General features: G+C 36.4%; 1 protein-coding gene across 4 annotated transcripts in view; it reads left to right on the top strand.

Moving 5' to 3' along the window:
- LOC306656064 (olfactory receptor-like protein DTMT) overlaps positions 1 to 9,641 on the top strand; it is a 280,983-nt gene extending 271,342 nt beyond the window's left edge. For 3 of the 4 annotated variants that reach the window (XM_079130939.1, XM_079130940.1, XM_079130941.1), the window contains exon 3: positions 6,882 to 9,641. In XM_079130939.1, coding sequence (XP_078987065.1) covers positions 6,882 to 7,504 — 623 coding nt within the window. In that variant the 3' untranslated portion in view covers positions 7,505 to 9,641. Of the gene's footprint in view, positions 1 to 5,608; positions 5,769 to 6,540 lie in introns of all 4 variants that reach the window. The other variant, XM_079130938.1, reaches the window with a different exon arrangement.
- Positions 9,642 to 22,878: the final 13,237 nt, after the last annotated feature.

The following is a 22,878-nucleotide window of genomic DNA, read 5'->3' as shown; positions in this document are numbered from 1 at the left end:
GTGATTATCAAGAACACAAGCAACAATAGGTGTTGGCGAGGATGTGAGGAAAAAGGTACACTCATACATTGCTAGTGGAGTTGCAAATTAGTGCAGCCACTCTGGAAAGCAGTATGGAGATTCCTCAGAAAGCTTGGAATGGAACCACCATTTGACCCAGCTATCCCACTCCTCGGCCTATACCCAAAGAACTTAAAATTAGCATACTACAGAGATACAGCCACATCAATGTTCATAGCTGCTGAATTCACCATAGCCAGATTGTGGAACCAACCTAGATTTTCTTCAATTGATGAATGGATAAAGAAACTGTGATATATTTATACAATGGAATATTACTCTGCCATATAAAATTATGGCATTTGCAGGCAAATGGATGAAATTGGAGAATATCATGCTAAGTGAGATAAGCCAATCTCAAAAAACTAAAGGACGAATGATCTCGCTGATAAGTGGATGAGGACATGTAATGTGGGGTGGGAGGGGTTAGCGTTAGGGTTAGGGTTAGGTTTCGGGTTAGGGTTAAGGACGTTGGTAAGAATGGATGAAGGAAGGACTGTATAGAGGGAAAAGAGGGGTGGGAGTGGTGGTGGGGAAGGGAAAATTAACAGAATGAATCAAACAACATTACCCTATGTAAATTTATGATTACACAAATGGTATACCTTGATTCCATGTACAAATAGAGAAACAACATGTATCCCATTTATTTACAATAAAATAAATAAATAAATCATAAAAAAAGAGCAAACTTCGGCAGGCAGTGACCCAGCCAGAAAGCCAGGACATGATCTATACCTAAATAGAGCATTAGAGAAGCAGAAGGAATAACAAAAAGAATCTCAAATTCTATTTATCTAAGATCTGGTACTAAAATATAAAAATTAGATACCTGAGTGAGGGAACCCTTGAATGCGTAGCTGGGAAAGGCCTCTTTCTTAGGCTATCAACCAGGTCTGGAAGGGTGGAGGGATGTTCTGGGTAGTAAGTACCCTGTCCTTGCTGCACCCCTGATTAGCTACAAACTGACCACACATTTTTTTTAACATTTTGGGAATTGTATATTAAAATATTTAGAGTTTTAACTTTTTCCTACTAATTGACCACTTTTAAATATGTAGCTGTATATTTCATTCTTTAATTTGCAGAATTTTTATGAAATCATGTGCTTATTTACTTACATGTCTAACTTGTCTAGCTCATAAGTTTCATTTTTAAAACTGTGGATCATCAGTTCCTTGAAAGCAAAGCCCATGTCTTTAGCACAGTACAATAGTCATAGCATAGTAAATGTTTAATTAGTTCATGTCTGAGTTATATTAAAGGGGTTTACTCAACTTTCCTTGTATCTTTAAACTTGATTTTTCATTCTTTTTTTTAATATTATAGTAAAGCGTAGAAGGTATTCCTCGAAACCAGTTGTACTCACTGAAGCCCAAAAGCAGCTTATGATATGCCACCTACCTCAGCTTCTCAGACTACACCTCAAACGATTCAGGTTAGTAGAAGTAGTATTAGTTGCATACCAATTATACCCTTCTAACTTGGTCATTGCCTCTTAGAATGTTTCAAAACTTGAAAGAACACATGTAATGGATTAAATTTTAATACCATACACTTAGCTAGCTGATGACTTACATTTACTTTAAAAAAAAAAAAAAAGAAATGACTGAACCCATGAAAATGGAAACACAAAGGGGGAACTTCTTTATGTGCAATCTCTTTATCTTAAAAGTACATTAAATGATTTAAGACATTAAGATTTTAGAAATGGAGAGATACTTTTCTGAAGTAAAAGACTCAATGTTCATTAGATGTTGACACCTCAAAAACTCATCTTGAAATTTGACAAAGTACCAATCATTAATCCAACAGGAATTGTTGTGTACAAATTGATCTGAGTAGAACATTTAAGTGTAAGGCAAACTAAGAATCAAAATCAATTTTGTAAGAGAGGAACCAAGAGGGATGAGTCACACCAATTGACTTCCAGTCTATTAAGTGACAATAACCAGGGAAGTGTAATATTAGAGAGAATAAAATATACATCACTGTGAAGAATACAGATATCACAGAGAATGCACAAACAGATCCACTCTCATATTCTTCACTGATATTTGAGAAAATTCTAAGGCAATTCAATGGAATGTAGCCTTTCCAACATATGATGCTAGAAAAATTCATATGCAAAAACAAAATTTCAAAAACGAACCTCAGTACACCCTTCTTACTTTATAAAATACTTAATTCAAAATGGATCATAGACCTTAAGGTTCATCTGAGTATTGAGGGGATTCCCTATGACATCTTTCTCTAGAGTCAGAGAAATCCCTGAGAAAAAAAGTAAGAAACAGGTGGAGAAGAATCTAAGTGAGATAATGTCAACCTGCATTTACTAAAGCTGGTTGAAGTTAGTACAGAGCTGAATCCTGCAGCTATGACTGAATAAAAGATGAGACTGATGAACCTAAAATGTGTACCACAGTACATAGTTCTCAAATAGTTTTCTTTTATCAGGATGTGTAGCAACAGTTACATACAGTTTCACTGAATTGAAAATTGCACCCAACATGGAGCCTATTTTTTGGCTCTTACATAAAACGATGTACCAAAAGAAGAGGTGTCATTCTACCTGGAGTGACTGATACTAACAACATGGGAAATCCTGTTAGCTCTACACATCTGGAATAAGGAGGACTGTGTCTGATATTTTGGGGCATTCCTTCGATACCACATACTCTTTTCATGTTCAAAAACAAATGTTAATAATCTATAATGACCCCCCCAAAAAAGACGAATGAGGATAAAAATGATAATTTTGAGGAGGACAATTTATGATATCCCAAGGTGAAGAAACACACACACACACATACACACACACACGCAGCTGATGATTGATACAAGGGGAACCCAGAACAAGTACTGAAGAAGGAATAAATCTCAGCTATGGCTTTGTGATCAATTGCAGGGTCATAGAACATGGTTTTAGGAAGTCATTTGATGAAAACAAAGTGGTTGGGATGATGGTAGGGACCATTAATGTTTTCTAGAGGTAAGAACGCAAAAGTGACTGAAGGATAGGAATCTGGGCATCTTTATTTATATTGACCTGAGGAACAGTTGAATATAATGTGGTGGAGTTCATTTTTTCTCATCCTGTTTCTTCTATATATTGACATACATGGAAAATTGAGTCATAAAAATGTTATCCTTGTTAGCATTGTAATCCCACCTAGGGCTGTTTGGAGTGAGTTGTGTTGTGTTTTGAGACTGCCACTGGGGAATCTTTCCATAGCATGTATCTTTCTCAGTGGTACTAGGATTCAAATCCACTGATGGCTTCTTGTGTAAACTCTTAATCTTCTGAGATATTTTAAATCATCTGCAGTCTGGTTTTTGATGCCTTTTGTGAATTCTGCAAACACTGATCTTCACCTCCCAAAACGTAGGCTCCAGTTAAACAAGACAACTATGTGCCTTAGATTGGCAATGAGTAAGTATGCATCCCTGACCTTCCCTCCATCTTCCCTTTCCCCCAGCGTATAGACAAGTGTGATCACTGACTGTAATCAGTCATCACTACAGGACTGTAACAGAGTTGTCCTGGGGAGGTACTGGGTAATTATTTTGTTTTTAATGAGCTCTTCCAGGATATGGACTCCTCTGGGATGCAGGGTCTCGTAGGCCCAGGGATGAGTAGAATGAAGGATGTGAACAGGATGGCGCAAACTCGACGGATAATTATAGAGGATGTGACTTCATATGCCCATAACTAATAAAATAGAATCTTATTTATGGGCCCTAGAGTCTCCCTCACTCTCTATAAGTAGTTAGGAAGGTGAATGACCTGATGTCTTAGTGTCTATCCACCTGAAGATCTTGATTCCCCAAGTTGTATGAGGTGCTGCAGTATACATTTTCAGGTATGATGTTTTTTGCATTTTCCGTACCATTGTCTCTCAAGACTTTTCTTTTAGTTACATGAGAATTAAAGTTCACCACTTACAATTATTATTTATGATATTCATTAATATTACTTATCATGGTACATATTTTCATAAGATTTTTTTCATTTCAGTATACTGACATGACTATGAGACAGGCATTTAATACACAAGTTCTTAAATTATTCAAGGAGCTCTAAAATACTTAAAGCAGACCCCCTCCAAGATATTCTGATCACATTTATTGGGGGACGGCAGTGGCACAGATCTCTATTCTACAAATGTACATTGTACTACTCAAAGTATGGTCCTTAGGCCAGGAGAGTTAGCATCACCAGATGTAAAATTTTATCTTTTAAAATATAGTATTTTAGGCCCACACCTACTGAATCAAAGCATTGTCTCTTGAGCCTTAGGTACATTTCAGTATGCCAACTATGCATACACAAATTGATAGAGATGAGAGGTACCATTGCCAGAATGCTGAAATACTAGTGTCTAATCACTGACATCATCTGAAAGTGGTGTCTCTGTGCTTTGTGATTCCTAATAAGATCCTTGAAGCCACAGAAGCATTCCATCCATTTCCTAGGCAAACAACATTCTGAGAAATTAAGTATATAAAATTTCATTATTCCAGTTCCCATGTGCAATATATTATGTCCAAATGTCCAGATGTTTAAAAAAACCTATTAAATGTGACTAGACAGAATGGGTCAGCAGGTTGAAAATTTTAGAAGCTGGACTCAGCTATGCCTGTTCATGGGAGTAACTTCCCATGTGCCTTAATGTCCTTCTTAATTTTTTTAGTTCTTAGGCACTGTGCATATAGATATCTGGAGATAATAAAGGCAGAACTTCTTTTTTTCCAGAGTTTGCCTCCGAATTACAAAAGATTAATATCTTTGCATAAATATCAATGAATCAAGAGTTTATAAATACAAGGGATAGAGTATCAGTGTGGCCATTTATAAAGGGCCATTTATAAAGGTTTAGGAGGAAGAGTAGTGTGGTTGAGTCTAACATTTTCCATGGGTCTGAAGTTACAGCCAGGAATTCTATAACATAGTGTTAAATTGAGTGTACATGGTTCAATCCAGTGAGTCCTGGGAGGATTTAGAAGGAGTAATGATTCTGTCTTCAAAAAGAGCTTCCTGCCTTTGAATTTTGCTGAAGGTATGTCTCAGTCTGAAGGACAGACAATAGATATTCAAGAAACACTGGCCATATCCTGGCATCATGCCTGGTGCTGGCTCTGCTACAATCTTGAAAGTCTTTTGTGCATGGAGTTCACAAGCCATCAGGGCAGTCAGATATAAACAAGAGAACAAGGACATTGAACACTATGGGATGAGTACAGGATGCAATGGAAATATAGAAACAAGACTTAGCTGCTCTAAGGGAATAAGGAAGGTTTAGCTAAGCAAGTTATAAGTAATGATCCTGAAAAGTAAGTGGGGTAAGCCAAGTGAAGTCGAAAGAGGGAAGACAAAGCTAGGCAAGAGGAACAGCAATTGTGAAAGGCTGGAATCAAGAAATTATGACCTGTAAATTGACAGTGTTGCAAGAGAAGGGATGTAAGAGTCATTGTGAGGTCAGGCCAGATTGTGGAGCTAGATGAGGGTCATAATATGAAATATCTTTTTCTTCTATGTCTTTAAAAGGAACTGAAACTCGATCTTAAGAACAGTGAGCATCCATGAAATCTTCAGCTGAATGATGATTGGATTTTAATGTCAGAATGCCAGGATGGGATAAGTTTGAAGGAGAGAGAGCATAGAAGCAGGGAGATGAAACAATCAGCTGTTCTGAAGTGCAGACAAGGTATGTTGTCAGCCTGGTGCAGACTGTGGCAGTTGGGATAGAGGGAGGATGAATTAGAGAATGAAGTGGCAGAATCTATAGAACTTTCTAGATGAGCTGTTGATGTAAGGGAAAGAACAGATGAAATATAGCTCTCAGATTTTTGACTTGAGCTCGGATTCTGGATTCCTTTTACTGAGGTATAAGAGAATGGTGGAGTGAACTGGGAGAAGGTAGCGTGAGCCATGAGTTTCATTTGGGATCATTCAAGACACAGATGCTTGTGATATATCCATGGGGAACTAATTAGTAAACAGTTCACGATACAGAACTGAAGGTGATAGAGCTATTTATCAATCAATGCCATGGGATTAGGTGATTACTTATAAGGCTGTATCTAGAGAATTACAAGGGAAGGGTATTTAGGGAAAAGCTCAGGAAACAGTGACATGTAAGACATTGTCAGGGAAGTAAGTAATCATAATTATTGACAGTAACATGCATGGAAATTTCAAAGAACCAATGTGATCACACAGGATCTAGTAGATGAGAGTATTTCAAAAGGGAAAAAAGAGTCATTATTGTTACATTCAATGATAACTGAGGAAACTAAGTCTGAGAGTTGGCTTAGATTGAGCGATGTGTCATAATCTCATTATAGATGTGGTTTTGAATGCCGAGTGTGAGATAACTGGGATCAATCATTGCAGATCCCCTAAGAGACTGCACATCACAGAAATGTATTTGGATTTTTTAAGTTACATTTTTAAAAAACTGTTATTTTCTCTTAAAGGTACTGGAGATAGAGCATGACAGGAAGGAACCAATCTATTATCTCAGAGTTCCTCCTCCTGGGCCTGCCCATCCAGCCAGAGCACAAAAATCTATTCTATGCCTTATTCCTGGCCATGTATCTTACCACCATCCTGGGGAACTTCCTCATCATCATCCTCATTCGCCTGGACTCCCATCTCCACACTCCCATGTATTTATTTCTCAGCAACTTGTCCTTCTCTGACCTCTGCTTTTCCTCTGTCACAATGCCCAAATTGCTACAGAACATGCAGAGTCAAGTTCCATCCATCCCTTATGCAGGCTGCCTGACCCAAATGTACTTCTTTCTGTTTTTTGCAGACCTGGAGAGCTTCCTTCTAGTGGCCATGGCCTATGACCGCTATGTGGCCATCTGCTTCCCCCTGCACTACCCCACCATCATGAGCCCCAAGCTCTCTCTCTCCCTGGTGATGCTGTGCTGGGTGCTGACCACATTCCATGCCTTGATCCACAGCCTGCTTATGGCCAGATTGTGTTTCTGTGCAGAGAACGTGATCCCCCACTTTTTCTGTGATATGTCTGCTCTTCTGAAGCTGTCCTGCTCCGACACTCATGTCAATGAGCTGGTGATACTTATAACAGCAGGCCTCATTCTCGTCATTCCCTTTGTCCTCATTGTTGTTTCCTATGGGCTCATTGTGTCCTCCATTCTCAAGGTCCCTTCTGCTGGAGGTATCCAGAAGGCCTTCTCCACCTGTGGCTCCCACCTCTCCGTGGTGTCACTGTTCTATGGAACGGTCATTGGACTCTACTTGTGTCCATCAGCTAATAATTCTACTGTGAAAGATACTGTCATGGCTCTGATGTACACAGTGGTCACTCCCATGCTGAACCCCTTCATCTATAGCTTGAGGAACAGAGACATGAAGGGAGCGATGGGAAGAATCTTTAAGAAGAAAATTCCCTTTAGCCTAGGATGGTAATGCTCAGGATCATTACATAATTTTATACACTAGGTATGTGGATATTTGAATGTTATTTCAGATTTTTTTTTCCTAATTGTAGGTGTTTCTGTTGATATGAAATACACATATTTGCTCAATAAAGCAGCTGAACTACAGTTGTGTAATTTATGTATTAAATATTTCTGGGAACTTGTTAGGAATGTTTTTCTATTTTTAAATTATTGTTGATTCTGAAGAATTTTATATAATGTAAAATATTTTAATTGAAACTTCTATATGCAGCTATTAACACACAAATTCATCATGTTTTCTCTTTTGTAATATCCATCACTCTGTTTCAAAACCTGATATGTACTGAAAATGAACCTTTTATTTGCACTGTTATAGCAGTTTTGTCTGCTATAACAGAGAATTAAGTCATATTTGGCTCCCAAAAGTTTTTCCTTCATGCATGGCACAGGAAACCAGTTTGCCTTAGGATCACTTTTCCATTGTTTATACTTAAGTTTTTCAATAAATTCATAATCTTATTTTACTCCTGTGATGATTCCATAAAGAGAAATAAACATTGTTACTGTGTTAATTTTTTTTAAATGTAGAATTTAACTTCATCCATATTTCACGGTGTGTCAGTACTGAAATTTTTTTTTACCTCAGAGGTGATTATATTATAGGGTTTCTTCTCATTTTTCTCCATCTGAGAAATAGGGGGCTCAGCCATTCATTTTTCATACTTGGCTGCATGTATGCCATTGTCAAAGTTTTCAAATTTGCTCCACTAATTTCTTGTCCTCTTTAGATGATGGCATCCATTTTAATCTCCTCTCATACAGCATCTACCATCAAAAAATGTATGAACAATAGAAGTAAGAACAGCTAAATGAAAATACTGATGCATCAATTGCTGATACCAGGAAAGTTAAAACAACCCACAGATCTGAGATCACATTTGTAAATAGGCTGGAAGGTATCTGGTATGTATAATATATAAAGAACCTGCACAACTCAACAAAGAAAAAGCAACCCAATTAAAACTGTGCAAATCAACACAATTTCCCCAAATAAGATGTATACGAAATTGAAACTGGAGTTTTGAGATGGAACTCAATTTCCTGCTCTGCTGACAGTTGGGTTATGCACAAGTGGCAAGCCAGTGTTGGGGTGAGAGGTCAGCTTACCCTGGCTCACCTCCATATCATTCCATTGACCTCAGGCCCAGGGTGGCATGGTGAGCTCCACACAGCAGCTCATGCTTGCTGTCTGTGCTTCAGCCTGCCTGGCCACCAGTCTGCTGCTTTATGAGTCCATTTCCACGTTTGGGCAGAGGCCAGTGGGATGGCTGCATAACTTATCAGCCATGGAGCTATGTCAAAATGATGTTCAACATAGTTATCCTCTATGAATAAAATTTTCAAGGCACCAGGGATGGTGATACATGCCTATAATCCTGGTGACTTGTGAGGTTAAGGCCAAGAATTGCAAGTTCAAGTTTATCCTAGGCAACTTAGTGAGAACTTGTCTCAAATTTAAAGAAAACTACACGACCTTGGGATGTAACTCAGTGTCAAAGCACTCCTGAGACAATCCCCAGTACCACAGGAAAAAAAGTCCCAGATACAATATTCACTTTATCTGCACCAGTCAATTAAAAGATCATTCTTTCCACCATTAGTTTACAGTGCTGGTACATTTTATTTATTTATTTATTTTGGTGGTACATTTATTTTATTTTTAATTTTTTATTTTTTCTAATTAGTTATCCATGACAGTAGAATGCATTTATGCATTTTGATAAATCATACATAAATGGAGTATAATTTCTCATTTTTCTGATTGTACATGTTTAGGATCACATTGGACATGCAGTCATATATGTACATGAGGTAATAATGTCTGTTTCACTGTACTATCCTTCCTACCCCCCACACCCCTTCCCCTCCCTTCACTCTCCTCTACCTGATCTAAAGTAACTTTCTTTTCTCTAGCATCTATTCCACTTATTGTGAATTAGTATCTGCATATCAGAGAAAACATTCAGCCTTTGGTGTTTTGGGTTTGACTTATATTACTTAGCATGTATTCTCCCACTCCATCCATTTACCAGCAAATTGCACAATTTCATTCTTCCTTATAGCAGAGTAATATTCCATCGTATGTACACATCACATTTTCTTTTTTTTTCTTTTTTTTCTTTTTTTGTAAACAAATGGGATACATGTTGCTTCTCTGTTTGTACATGGTGTAAAGGCATAACATTTGTGTAATCATAAATTTACATAGAGTAATGTTGTATGATTCATTCTGTTATTTTTTCCCTTCCCCCCACCCCCCACCCCTCTTTTCCCTCTATACAGTGCTTCCTTCCTCCATACTTGCCCCCCTCCCTAACCCTAACTCTAACCCTAACACTAACCCTTCCCTCCCCCCATTATGTGTCATCCTCCACTTATTAGCGATATCATTCGTCCTTTGGCTTTTTGAGATTGGCTTCTCTCACTTAGCATAATATTCTCCAATTTCATCCATTTGCCTGCAAATGTCATAATTTTATCATTCTTTATGGCTGAGTAATATTCCATTGTATATATATACCACAGTTTCTTTATCCATTCATCAATTGAAGGACATCTAGGTTGGTTCCATAGTCTGGCTATTGTGAATTGAGCAGCTATGAACATTGATGTGGCTGTATCTCTGTAGTATGCTGATTTTAAGTCCTTTGGGTATAGGCCAAGGAGTGGAATAGCTGGGTCAAATGGTGGGTCCATTCCAAGTTTTCTAAGGAATCTCCACATTGCTTTCCAGAGTGGCTGCACTAATTTGCAGCCCCACCAACAATGTATGAGTGTACCTTTCTCCCCACATCCTCGCCAACACCTGTTGTTGCTCGTATTCTTGATAATCACCATTCTAATTGGGGTGAGATGGAATCTTAGGGTGGTTTTGATTTGCATTTCTCTTATTACTAGAGATGTTGAACATTTTTCCATATGTTTGTTGATTGCTTGTAGATCTTCTTCTGTGAAGTGTCTATTCATTTGTCAACTGGATTATTTGAATTCTTGGAGTAGAGTTTTTTGAGTTCTTTATAGATTCTGGAGATTAGTGCTCTATCTGAAGTATGATTGGCAAAGATATTCTCCCACTCTGTAGGCTCTTTCTTTGCATTGCTGATAGTTTCCTTTGCTGAGAGAAAGCTTTTTAGTTTGAATCTATCCCAGTGGTTGATTCTAGCTTTTATTTCTTGTGCTATGGGAGTCCTGTTAAGGAAGTCTGATCCTAGACCAACAAGGTGAAGATTTGGACCTACTTTTTCTTCTATAATCTGCAGGGTCTCTGGTCTGATTCCGAGGTCCTTAATCCATTTTGAGTTTAGTTTCGTGCATGGTGAGAGATATGGGTTTAGTTTCTTTCTGTTGCATATAGATTTCCAATTCTCCCAGCACCATTTTCTTTATTCATTTATCTGTTGAAGGATACCTAGGTTGGATCCATAGTTTAGCTATTGTGAATTGAGCTGCTCAAAAACAAACTTTTTTGAGGAATGCTTTCCACAAAGGTAGTCATTCACTAAGTTGTTTTTTTTTTTTTCTGGAGTTACCGACTATTTTTCTACAAAAGGCATTTCAAAAACAATTATATTTTCATCATTCAATAAAATAAGAGGAAACTTGACACCCAAAATGAAAGTAGGACTTATTTTAGAAGAAAGCAGAGGTTTTACGTAGAACTAAGTTATGATAGGTTCACTGCATTGTCCTTTGCTTCTGTATTTCACCCCAAGCTGTTGAAATCATTTTCATGGACTAAGGCTGGGAATCACACAGCACAACACCATTGTTGTACAAATGGAATTCCAGGCAGCACTCTGTTGGTTTTTGAAAGTAGAAAATAAATGTTGGTGAGAAAATGGTGCTATCAGAACTGTCATACATTGCTTGGAGGGATGCGAAATGGTGTAGGTACTCTGGTAAAATTATTTGGCAATCCCTCAAAAAGTTGAACACAGAATTACTACTGTATGATCCAGAAATTCTCCTCCTAGGCATATACATAAAATAATTGCAGGGTTCTAATATTTGCATGTGTATGTTCAGAGCAGCACTATTTATAATAGTCCCAAAGTAAAATAAAAAATTAATGATTGAATAAATAAAATGTGGTATATGTTCATACAATGAAATATTATTCAACAAATCAAAATAAATGAACTCTGATACATATTACTTCATGCATATACCTTGAAAATATGCTAATTAAAGGACAGCATCCATGAATATCATATATTGTATGTTTCTATTTATGTGACATGTAAAGATAGGAATATCCATAGAGACCTAAAGTAAAATGGAGTTGCCCATGATTGGGTGGGCATAGGACTGGGGAAAATGAACAGTAATTGTTAGTAGAACAGGGGTTCTTTGGGGATAGTGAAAAGATTCTAAAATTGATTGTGGTGATGGATGTGCCAGTCTGTGAATATACACACAAAAAAACTCTTTAATTGTAAATATTAAATAGGCAAATGATATGGTATATGCAGTATGTGTGAAAAAATCTCTGAAAGTAATCATTCTATGTACTTGGGGGAATTTGTGTATGGATTGTATTTTGAGTATTTTGTGTTAATGTTAAATTTCTGGTTTAGTAATGGTACAATAGTAATATTCAATATTGTTCTACTTCATAGGAGATTCTGAATACTGAATTATTCAGCAATAAATGTCTTTGGGACAGAACTTATCTTAAATAGCTCAACACCTAAAAAAGAGGGAGAGAGGTAGAGGGATAAAAAGAAAAATGAAAGGACAAAGAAAGGGACTGAGGTAAAGAGATAGGCATGTAATGCAACATGAACAAATAAAATGATGCCTGTATTGAGGAATCATTAAATCACAGGAAAGGGAAATTAATATAGTATTAGGTCTGTAATCTTTGATTTGCATGTCATGGATTTAATAACAGATTTTTAGTTCTTATAAATCAATGAGTTTAGTCATACGTCTTTCTTCTTCAGTGATAATATTTACATAATCATGTATTATGATTTCTATTCTTCACTTTAATTTGTAAAAAAATAGTTACATATTTAGTTTATGTTGATTCTGATATATAAATTTCAAACCAGATACAAAAATTATTAGTCTAAATGAAGAACAGAAAAAAATTGAATAATAAAATTTTCCAAGATATATAATTTGGAAAACTCTCTAGAAAAGAATATGTAGATTTTCAAAGCAAAAAGTATTCTTGTGTTGTAAAAAAATAAAATCAACAAATATAAAAAGTTTGAAGTTATTAAACTTCATATTTGGAAGAATAATTGTACAAACATGAAGGGGGACAGATGACTATATAAGGTGTGGAGGGAAGAAGTAATCTTACCTCAAATTTTCCAAAGTTACCTATGTATATGAGATTTACTGGCAAGACAGATAGCCACAAAACTCTATAGCTAGGTAAGTTGTACTTCAGTTATAAATAAATATACAGAAAGGCTGTCTAAAATGTGTGAAAATTTAGTAAATATAACATCTACATATCATTTTTAAATAATTTGAGGCAAAACTGCCAACCAATGATTTAATGAAAATAAAAACTCAAAAGCTAAATAGTCATACAATATTTCACAACATAATTGTTACAGTTCTTATGCCAATTATTTTTTGCAATGATTGAATAATTTTTAAAATTTGCTGGTATTACTTAAAAGCATTGATTGCTAAACTGTCTTTGGTGCAAGATCGAGATGCACAGAATACTTGCAAATACACATTAGTGTACTGGCAATGATTTTCTGGTTACATAAAGTAATTATCTTAAAAGAATGATGGGACTATTTCTGTTTTGCATAAGCAAAACAATGTAAGAAAAATATACTAATAAAGGAAAATAGCATACATTATCTTTTCTTTGTTAAGTAGCTTTATTTAGTCATTGGACTGAAGTGGAGGTTACACCCAAAACACCTTAACTATCTGCTTAAAATGGGTGCATTTACTTATATATAAATCATACTTCAAAGAACTTGAAAAATGCCTACATCCTTGCTACTATCATAGAACATAAATCATTTAGAAATGCCATTTTCATGCTCATTCAGTGATCCAATATTGTTCTTCCATTAGCTTTTTCCTGATTAACACTGAAGCAAAACATTTTTCAAATTGTTAATTCTTTATGATTCTGATCCTATTCATAGGACATTTTTCTTTTTGCTGTTTTATTATTACTATATTTCCAGGGGTCATTAGCAGAAGTTGTATATTCTGAATTTTAATCATATATATGTAAGACATTTATAGTCTATGAATTCTCTTCCAATTTTTTATGTTATAATTTGTTCCTATTTTACAAGGAAAACTTTGTATTTTTACATGGTCATAGCCATGAAACTTCTAAAATATAATTTCAGAGTTTTATATGCACTTAAATGTTTTCTTCTATGAAAGTATTTTTACATTTACCTTATTTTTTTTTCTTTTTTTTATTGTAAACGGGATACATGTTGTTTCTCTGTTTGTTTGTACATGGAGTAAAGGCATACCATTTGTGTAATCATAAATTTACACAGGGTAATGTTGTTTGATTCATTCTGATATTTTTCCCTTCCCCCTACCCCTCCCACCCCTCTTTTCCCTCTATACAGTCCTTCCTTCCTCTATTCTTGCCACCCTCCCTAACCCTAACTCTAACCTTAAAGCTTAAACCCTCCCACCCCCCATTATGTGTCATCATCCACTTATCAGCAAGATCATTCATCCTTTGGCTTTTTGAGATTGGCTTATCTCACTTACATTGATATTCTCCAATTTCATCCATTTGCTTGCAAATGCCATAATTTTATCATTCTTTGTGGCTGAGTAATATTCCATTGTATATATATATACCACAGTTTCTTTATCCATTCATCAATTGAGAGGCATCTAGGTTGGTTCCACAATCTGGCTATTGTGAACTAAGCAGCTATGAACATTGATGTGGCTGTATCTCTGTAGTATGCAGAATTTAAGTCCTTTGGGTATAGGCCAAGGAGTGGGATAGCTGGGTCAAATGGTGGTTCCATTCCAAGTTTTCTAAGGAATCTCCACATTGCTTTCCAGAGTGGCTGCACTAATTTGCAGCCCCACCAGCAATGTACAAGTGTCCCTTTTTCCCCACATCCTCGCCAACACCTATTGTTGCTTGTATTCTTCATAATTGCCATTCTAATTGGGGTGAGATGGAATCTTAGGGTGGTTTTGATTTGCATTTCTCTTATTACTAGAGATGTTGAACATTTTTTCATATGTTTGTTGATTGCTTGTAGATCTTCTGTGAAGTGGTCTGTTCATTTCCTTAGCCCATTTGTTGATTGGATTATTTGCATTCATGGTGTAGAGTTATTTGAGTTCTTTGTAGATTCTGGAGATCAGTGCTCTATCTGAAGTATGATTGGCAAATATCTTCTTCTACTCTGTAGGCTCTTTCTTCGCATTGCTCATAGTTTCCTTTGCTGAGAGAAAACTATTTAGTTTGAATCTATCCCAGTTATTGATTATTCTTTTATTTCTTGTGCTATGGAAGTCTTGTTGAAGAAGTCTGGTCCTAAGCCGACATGTTGAAGATCTGCACCTAATTTTTCTTCTATAATCTGCAGGGTCTCTGGTCTGAATCCGAGGTCCTTAATCCATTTTGAATTTACTTTCATGCGAGGTGAGAGATATGGGTTTAGTTGCATTCTGTTGCATATGGACTTCCAATTCTCCCAGCACCATTTGTTGAAGAGGCTATCTTTTCTCCACTGCATATTTTTGGCACCTTTGTCTAGTATGAGAAAATTGTATTTATTTGGGATTGTGTCCATGTCCTCTATTCTGTACCATTGATCTACCTTTCTATTTTGGTACCAATACCATGCCATTTTTGTTACTATTGCTTTGTAGTAGAGTTGAAGATCTGGTACTAGGATACCCCCTGCTTTGCTATTTCTGCTAAGAATTGCATTAAATATTCTGGGTTTCTTATTCTTCCAGATGAATTTCAAAATTGCTTCCTCTGTTTCTGTAAGGTAAATCATTGGGACTTTTATTGAAATTGCATTGAATCTGTATAGCACTTTTGGTAGTATGGCCATTTTGACAATATTAATTCTGCCTATCCAAGAACATGGGAGATCTTTCCATTTTCTAAGGTTTTCTTTAATTTCTTTCTTTAGTGTTCTGTAGTTCTCATTGGAGAGGTCTTTCACCTCTTTTGTGAGATTAATTCCCAAGTATTTTATTTTTTGAGGCTATTGTGAATGGGGTAGTTTTCCTAAATATTCTTTCCAAAGATTCATCACTTATGTATAAAAATGCATTAGATTTATGTGCATTGATCTTATAACCTGCTACTTTACTGAGTTCACTTATGAGTTCTAAGAGTTCTCTGGTGGAATTTCCTGGTTCCTCTAAATATATAATCATATCATCAGGAAACAGAGATAGTTTGAGTTCTTCTTTTCCAATTCATATCCTTTTAATTTCTTAGGTTTGTCTAATTGCTCTGGCTGGAGTTTCAAGGAAAATATGGAACAGAAGTGGGGAAAGAGGGCATCCCTGCCTTGTTCCAGTTTTTAGGGGGAATGTTTTCAGTTTTTCACTATTTAGAATGATATTAGCCTTGGGCTTAGCATAGATGGCCTTTACAATGTTAAGGAATGTTCCCACTATCCCTATTTTTTCTAGTGTTTTGAGCATCCATGGGTGCTGTATTTTATCAAATGCTTTTTCTGCATCTATCTAAATAATCGTGTGATTCTTAACTTTAAGTCTGTTGATATGGTGAATGACATTTATTGATTTCCTGATGTTGAACCAACCTTGCATCCCTGGGATAAAACCCACTTGATTGTGGTGCACTATCATTTTAATATGTTTTTGAATGCGATGTGCTAAAATTTTGTTGAGAATTTTTGCATGAATGTTCATTAAGGATATTGGTCTCAAATTTTATTTCCTTGATGTGTCTGTGTCTGGTTTAGGTATTAGGGTAATATTGGCTTGATAGAATGAGTTTGGGTGGGTTCCCTCCTATTCTATTTCGTGGAATACTTTGAGAATTATTGAAATGAGCTCTTCTTTGAAGGTTTTCTAGAACTCATCTGAGAACTCATCTGGTCCTGGACTTTTTTTGTTGGTAGGCGTTTGATGACTTCTTCTATTTCATTACTTGAAATTGGTCTACTTAAATTGTGTATGTCCTCCTCATTCAGTTTAGGCAATTCATATGTCTCTAGAAACCTGTTGATGTCTTCAAAATTTTCTATTTTGTTGGAGTATAGATTTTCAAAATAGCTTCTAATTATATTTTGTATTTCAATCATGTCTGTTGTGATATTTCCTTCTTCATTCCGAATTTTAGTGATTTGGGTTTTCTCTCGTCTTCTCTTTGTTAGGGAGGCTAAAGGTTTATCAATTTTGTTTATTTTTTTCAAAGAACCAACTATTTATTTTGTGAATTTTTGCTATTGTTTCTTTTGTTTCAATTTCGTTGATTTCAGCTCAGATTTTAACTAATTCCTGTCTTCTACTACTTTTGGTGTTGGTCTCCTTTTTCTAGGGCTTTGAGCTGTAGTATTAGGTCGTTTATTTGTTGAGTTTTTCTTTTTTTATTAAATGTGCTCCATGAAATAACTTTTCCTCTAAGTACTGCTTTCATAGTATCCCAGAGATTTTGATATGATTTTTCATTGTTCTCATTTACCTTAAGAATTTTTTTAATTTCCTTCCTGATATCTTCTGTTATCCATTCATCATATAATAGCATATTGTTTAATCTCCAGGTGTTGGAGTAGTTTCTGTTTTTTACTCTTTCATTTATTTCTAATTTCAAAACTTTATGATCTGATAGAATACAAAGTAGTGTCTCTATCTTCTTGTATTTGCTAACATTAGCTTTATGGCATAATATATGGTCTGTTTTAGAGAAGTATTCATGTGCTGCTAAGATGAAAGTGTATTCACTCTTTGTTGGATGGTGTATTCTATAAATGTCTGTTAATTCTAAATTATTGATTGTTTTATTGAGATCTTGGTTTCTTTGTTGAATTTTTGTTTGAAAGATCTGTCCAGTGGTGATAGAGGTGTGTTAAAATCACCTAGTATCATTGTGTTATGTTCTATTTGGATTCTGAATTTGAGAAGGATTTGTTTGACATACATGAATGAGCCATTGTTTGGGTCACAGATGTTTATGATTGTTATGTCTTGCTGATTTATGCTTCCCTTAAGCAGTATGTAATGTCCTTCTTTATCCCTTCTGACTAACTTTGGCTTGAAGTCCACATTATCTGAAATGAGGATGGATACCCCAGCTTATTTGCTGAGTCCATGAGCATGGTATGTTTTTTCCCCATCCTTTCACCTTTCGTCTATGGGTATCTCTTTGTGTGAGGTGAGTCTTTTGCAGGAAACATATTGTTGGATCTTGCTTTTTAATTCAATCTGCCAATCTATGTCTTTATTGATGAGTTCAGGCAATTAACATTCAGGGTTATTGAGATATTATTTGTATTCCTGGTCATTTGGTTCATTTTATTAATTTCATTTATTTATTCATTTATTTATTTATTTTTTGACATGACTTGGATCCTCCTTTGACAATTCCTTTAGGATAATTCCTCCCTTTGCTGATTTGCTTCTTTGTTTTTCATCTCTTCCTCATGGAATATTTTGCTAGAATGTTCTCTAATGCTGGATTTCTTTTTGTAAATTCTTTTAGCTTTTGTTTATCATGGAAGGATTTTATTTCATTGTCAAATTTGAAGGTAAGTTTTGCTGGGTATAAAATTCTTGGTTGGCATCCATTTTCTTTCAGGGCTTGAAAAATGTTGTTCCAGGCCCTTTTAGCTTTTAGGATCTGGATTGAAAAATCTACTGATATCTGTATTGGTTTCCCCCTGAATGTAATTTGGTTCTTTTCTCTCGCTGCCTTTAAAATTCTGTCTTTACTTTGTATGTTAGTTATTTTCATTATAATATGCCTTGGTGTGGGTCTGTTGTAATTTTGTGTATTTGGAGTCCTATAAGCCTCTTGAAGTTGATTTTCCATTTCATTCTTCAGATTTGGGAAATTTTCTGATATTATTTCATTGAATAGATTGTTCATTCCTTTGGTTTGTTTCTCTAAGCCTTTCTCAATCCCAATAATTCTTAAATTTGGCCTTTTCATGATATCCCATAGTTCTTGTAGATTCTGTTCATGATTTCTTACCATCTTCTGTGTTTGGTCTATTTTGTTTTCCAGATTAAATATTTTTTCTTCAATATCTGAGGTTCTGGCTTCCAGGTGTTCTATCCTATTGGTTATGCTTTCTATGGAGTTCTTAATTTGGTTTATGGTTTCCTTCATTTCAAGGATTTCTTTTTGTTTTTTTTTCAATATCTCTAACTCTTTTTTGATATGATCTTCTGCTTCCTGTATTTGCTCTTTTAACTGTTGATTGGTGTCATCATTCAATGCCTGATTTGCACTTTCATCTCATCGTTTGCTTCCCTGATCATTTTAATCATGTACATTCTGAACTCCCTTTCTGTCATTTCTTCTGCTGTGCTGTCATTGTATTTTATTGATGTAACATCTAGATTTGTTTGGGGCATTTTCTTCCCTTGTTTGCTCATATTGTTTATGTCAGTGGACTGCTGAGATACTGCAGATTTCCTTTATTGACTTATAATGTCCCTGAAGATTTCTAGTATATCCCCTCTTAGCCTTCAGTAGCCTGAAGTCTTGGAGGAAGTTGATAATGCAGTGCTCCATAAGGAAGCTGCCTCTCTAGGGGTGGTAACCTTTAGGTGGGGTATATTCCCTGCTAGTGGGCAGAGGTGCCTCCACTTGTTGACCAATCATCATCCAAAGGGGAACTAGGCTGCGGGTTGAGACAAGGCCTGTTTGGGCCTGTGTCTCTGGTTTACCGTCCTGTGGGAAAACCTCACCTGGAAGGGAAATCTCACCCAGTGCGGAGGTCTTGCTGGTCAGTTCCCGTCCTAGAAGTTCCCCTCTTTCCACAACTACCGCCTGAGCTGGGCAGCCTTCCTCTGCAATATTCCCAGGGGCCCGGACATACCTCCTGGACCTGGAAGCCTCACCCTTCACAGACGAGTGTCCTTAGGCTGCCCCTCCTCAGAGAATCTGCCCACAGTCCTGAAACCTTTGCTCTGCCCCTCAGCTTGTCTCTGCGTGGTTCTTCCACCAAGAAGCCGCCTATGTCCTGTGATCCTGCTCTTTACCTAATCACCTGGCTATGCGGCCCCTCCTCTGAGCATCCACCTGGAGCCCCGAACAGTGGCTCCGAGTCCCAGCGACCCACTGCATGCCTCTTCCTCTGGGCAGCCACCCGGTGTTTCTTTGCGTCGCTAGGAGTCCAAGCAACTCACTGTGCTCCTCCTCCTTCCTCCAACTGCCCGTAGCCCTAGTGCAGTCACTCTGAGTCCACGTGACCCGCCACGCTCCTCCTCCTCCTCCAGGCACCCTCCGGTGTTCAGGAGTGGCTGCTCTGAGTCCAAACAGCTGGCCGCACATCTCCTCCTCTGAGCAGCCACCCAGAGCCCCAGTGGGTTGCTCCGAATCCCAGCGTCATGCTGAGCGGCCTCCTCTACAATGCTCCCAGTTGTCCAAGTTCACTGCTCTAGCGGGGGTAGTGGTGTCTCATTGGGCAACTCTACTGCACAAAGTTCCCTGCATTCCAGGACTACCGCCCCATCCGGGATGCTTCCCCAATGGGAGAGACTCACCCGGCGGTTTTGAATTGGTCCCAAGTCTCTCAATATCTCCTCTTTTGAATCCTGAGTCCTGGAGCAACATGAAATGCAGCCACCCTCTAGTCTGCCATCTTGAAACATTTACCTTTTTAAGTCAACGAAAATACTGTTTCACTTAGAGTGTAAGAAATTCATCTAGTATTTTACCTTGTCATTTTTCCAATTTCCAATCTTTATATTTCCCACATTAACTCTTTTGTTATTTATTTGGTTAGTTTTTCAGTACTAGGGATTTAATGCAGGGGTTTTTTACCACTGGTAAAGAGCAATTTGGTTGACTAAATTCACAGTCCTTTTTCTTTTTATTTTGAAAGGGTCTTCCTAAATTGCTGTCACTGGCTCAAACTTGTGTTCCTGCCTCAGCCTCCCAAGTTGCAGGGAGTGGGATTATAGGCCTGCACTGCCTGGCTACCACAATTATTTTAAACATAAATCTGCACATACCTATGACTGCTTCTACAAATCCTTCTTAATTTATTTATCTTTTTTGTCAATCCTTGCATAAATATGTAATATTTTAACTGCAAGGTTTTTAAAAATATGTATTGATATTTGGTAGGTATGGAGGCAACCTGTTTTCAGTTTTCTAAATAGTTCTTAGAAATTTTACTCCTATTCCCTTACAAATGAATGTAAGAATAAGCTTCTCAGTTTCAATGAAAATAATTCCACTGGAAATATGGCATGGATATCAGCAAATGTACTTCAGATGAATTGATGCTGCTCAAATAATGTCATGGCTTCACATCTTGTCAAATTGCAGATTTTTTTGTGTGTGTGATGATGCTTATAAAACCCAGGGTCTCACCTATGCTAGGCAAGACCTCTAAATTGATTATTTTAAATTGATTGGTTTTTAGTATGTCAAAATTCATCCTCAGAAACTGGTAAAAATGAGAAGTCTTTTTGATGACCTATAATAAATGTACAAATTCGCAGACATACAACTTAACATGATTGAATCATGAAGAAATAGAACACATGAACAGACCAATTAGAAGTAGCAAATGTGAATCCTAATAAAGGCTTACTATCAAATAAAAACCCAGGGCCCAAATTGCTTCATCACTAAGTTCTAAAAAACTCAAAGAAAAACTAATACCATTCTCCTTATGTTATTCCAGCTGAAGAGGAAGGAATTTTTCCATATTTTCCTCATATTCTATGAGGTCAGCACTAACCTAATACCAGAATCAGAGCTGTATGAACCAGCTCTGCACTGACTTCATCCAAATTTAATACATGCAACTCAGCATCATCTTCTCCTTCTCCACTTCCTCTTTGATTCTTGCTCTGGGACTTCCCTGACTCTAGATGAAGATATAGTGGGAACTCCCTCATCACTCACACAGTATTAAGGTCTATAATCCATTTTGAGCTATTTTAGAGAGTAAGAGTAATGGATTGAGAATATTTTATTGCGTATGGAACTGTGATTCTTCCAGTACCATTTTTGAAAGACTTATTCCACTGAATTGGTTTTGTATCTTTGTTAAAAATCAGTGCATAATGTTTGAGTGGATCTTTTTGTGCACTCTCTATGCTATTCTGTACTCTCAATGCAGATGTATATTTGTAACTTTAATATCACACTTTCTTGATTATTTTGAGAATCATGATAAAATCTTGCACCATTTCCTCCATCGTTCTAGGGATCTGCATAATCTCTTTGTCTGTGATGTCCATACTGTATGTCCTATGCAGCTATTAATTACCTTTTGATCATCTCATGTGACACATAGAGTGTTGCAGCATGCAGTGCAATAAGTAAACCTCACAGAATAAGCCTTACATATCAAGTAAATGTTACATCATAGGCTAATGATACATGGCAGAGGAATGTCATTCACCTCATTTCATGTCATCTTGTAGGCATTTATCATGACATAGCATGACAAGAAGAAGAAGAATGAATACAGTGCAAAAAAGCAAGAGAGGAAACAATATATTACACTATATTTCTATAATTGTTCTGTTTTATGGTTTAATTTTTCCTGTGCCTATTTTATAAATTAATTTTTTCATAAGTCAGCACATATGTGAAAAACATAGCATATACAGTGGTCCATACTATCTTTGATTTCATGCATGCACTGGGGTTACTGAAATGTATTCCCTAAATAAGAAGGACACTTGTATTTTATAAAATTTACAACTAGTTATTCAGTGATTTGGTGTTGTTTTAAGCATTCCTTATATTTTCACTATTTTTTAATATTTTGGCATTACAATCTATGATGTCATTAACAATCACTTATTAGTTCTATAACCTTCCCTTAGATTCTTTGGGATTCTGTGTAAACAATCACCTCGTCCACAAAGAGACATGGTTTAGTATCTTAATTAACTGCATGTGAATATTTAGACCTTTTTTCTTGCTATTTATCACTAGTAATTAAAAAAAGGGGTAAATTTTCCAAGAATACATACTATTCCTTAAAATAGTCTGAGCCCAATAAAAAGGAACATGAAACTTATTTAAAATTTTGAATTGCAGTAAATGCAACATTTAGTGATAAATATGTATCACTGAATACTTGTATTACAGGAGAAGAAAGCTCTAGTCAATCATCCACACTCACAGTTAGTAAACTAAAAAAAGAAGGGTGA

This window comes from Sciurus vulgaris (assembly GCF_902686455.1).
Source record: "Sciurus vulgaris genome assembly, chromosome: 3".
Classification (NCBI taxonomy): Eukaryota; Metazoa; Chordata; class Mammalia; order Rodentia; family Sciuridae; genus Sciurus; species Sciurus vulgaris.
This window is presented reverse-complemented; position numbering and strand designations above follow the sequence as displayed.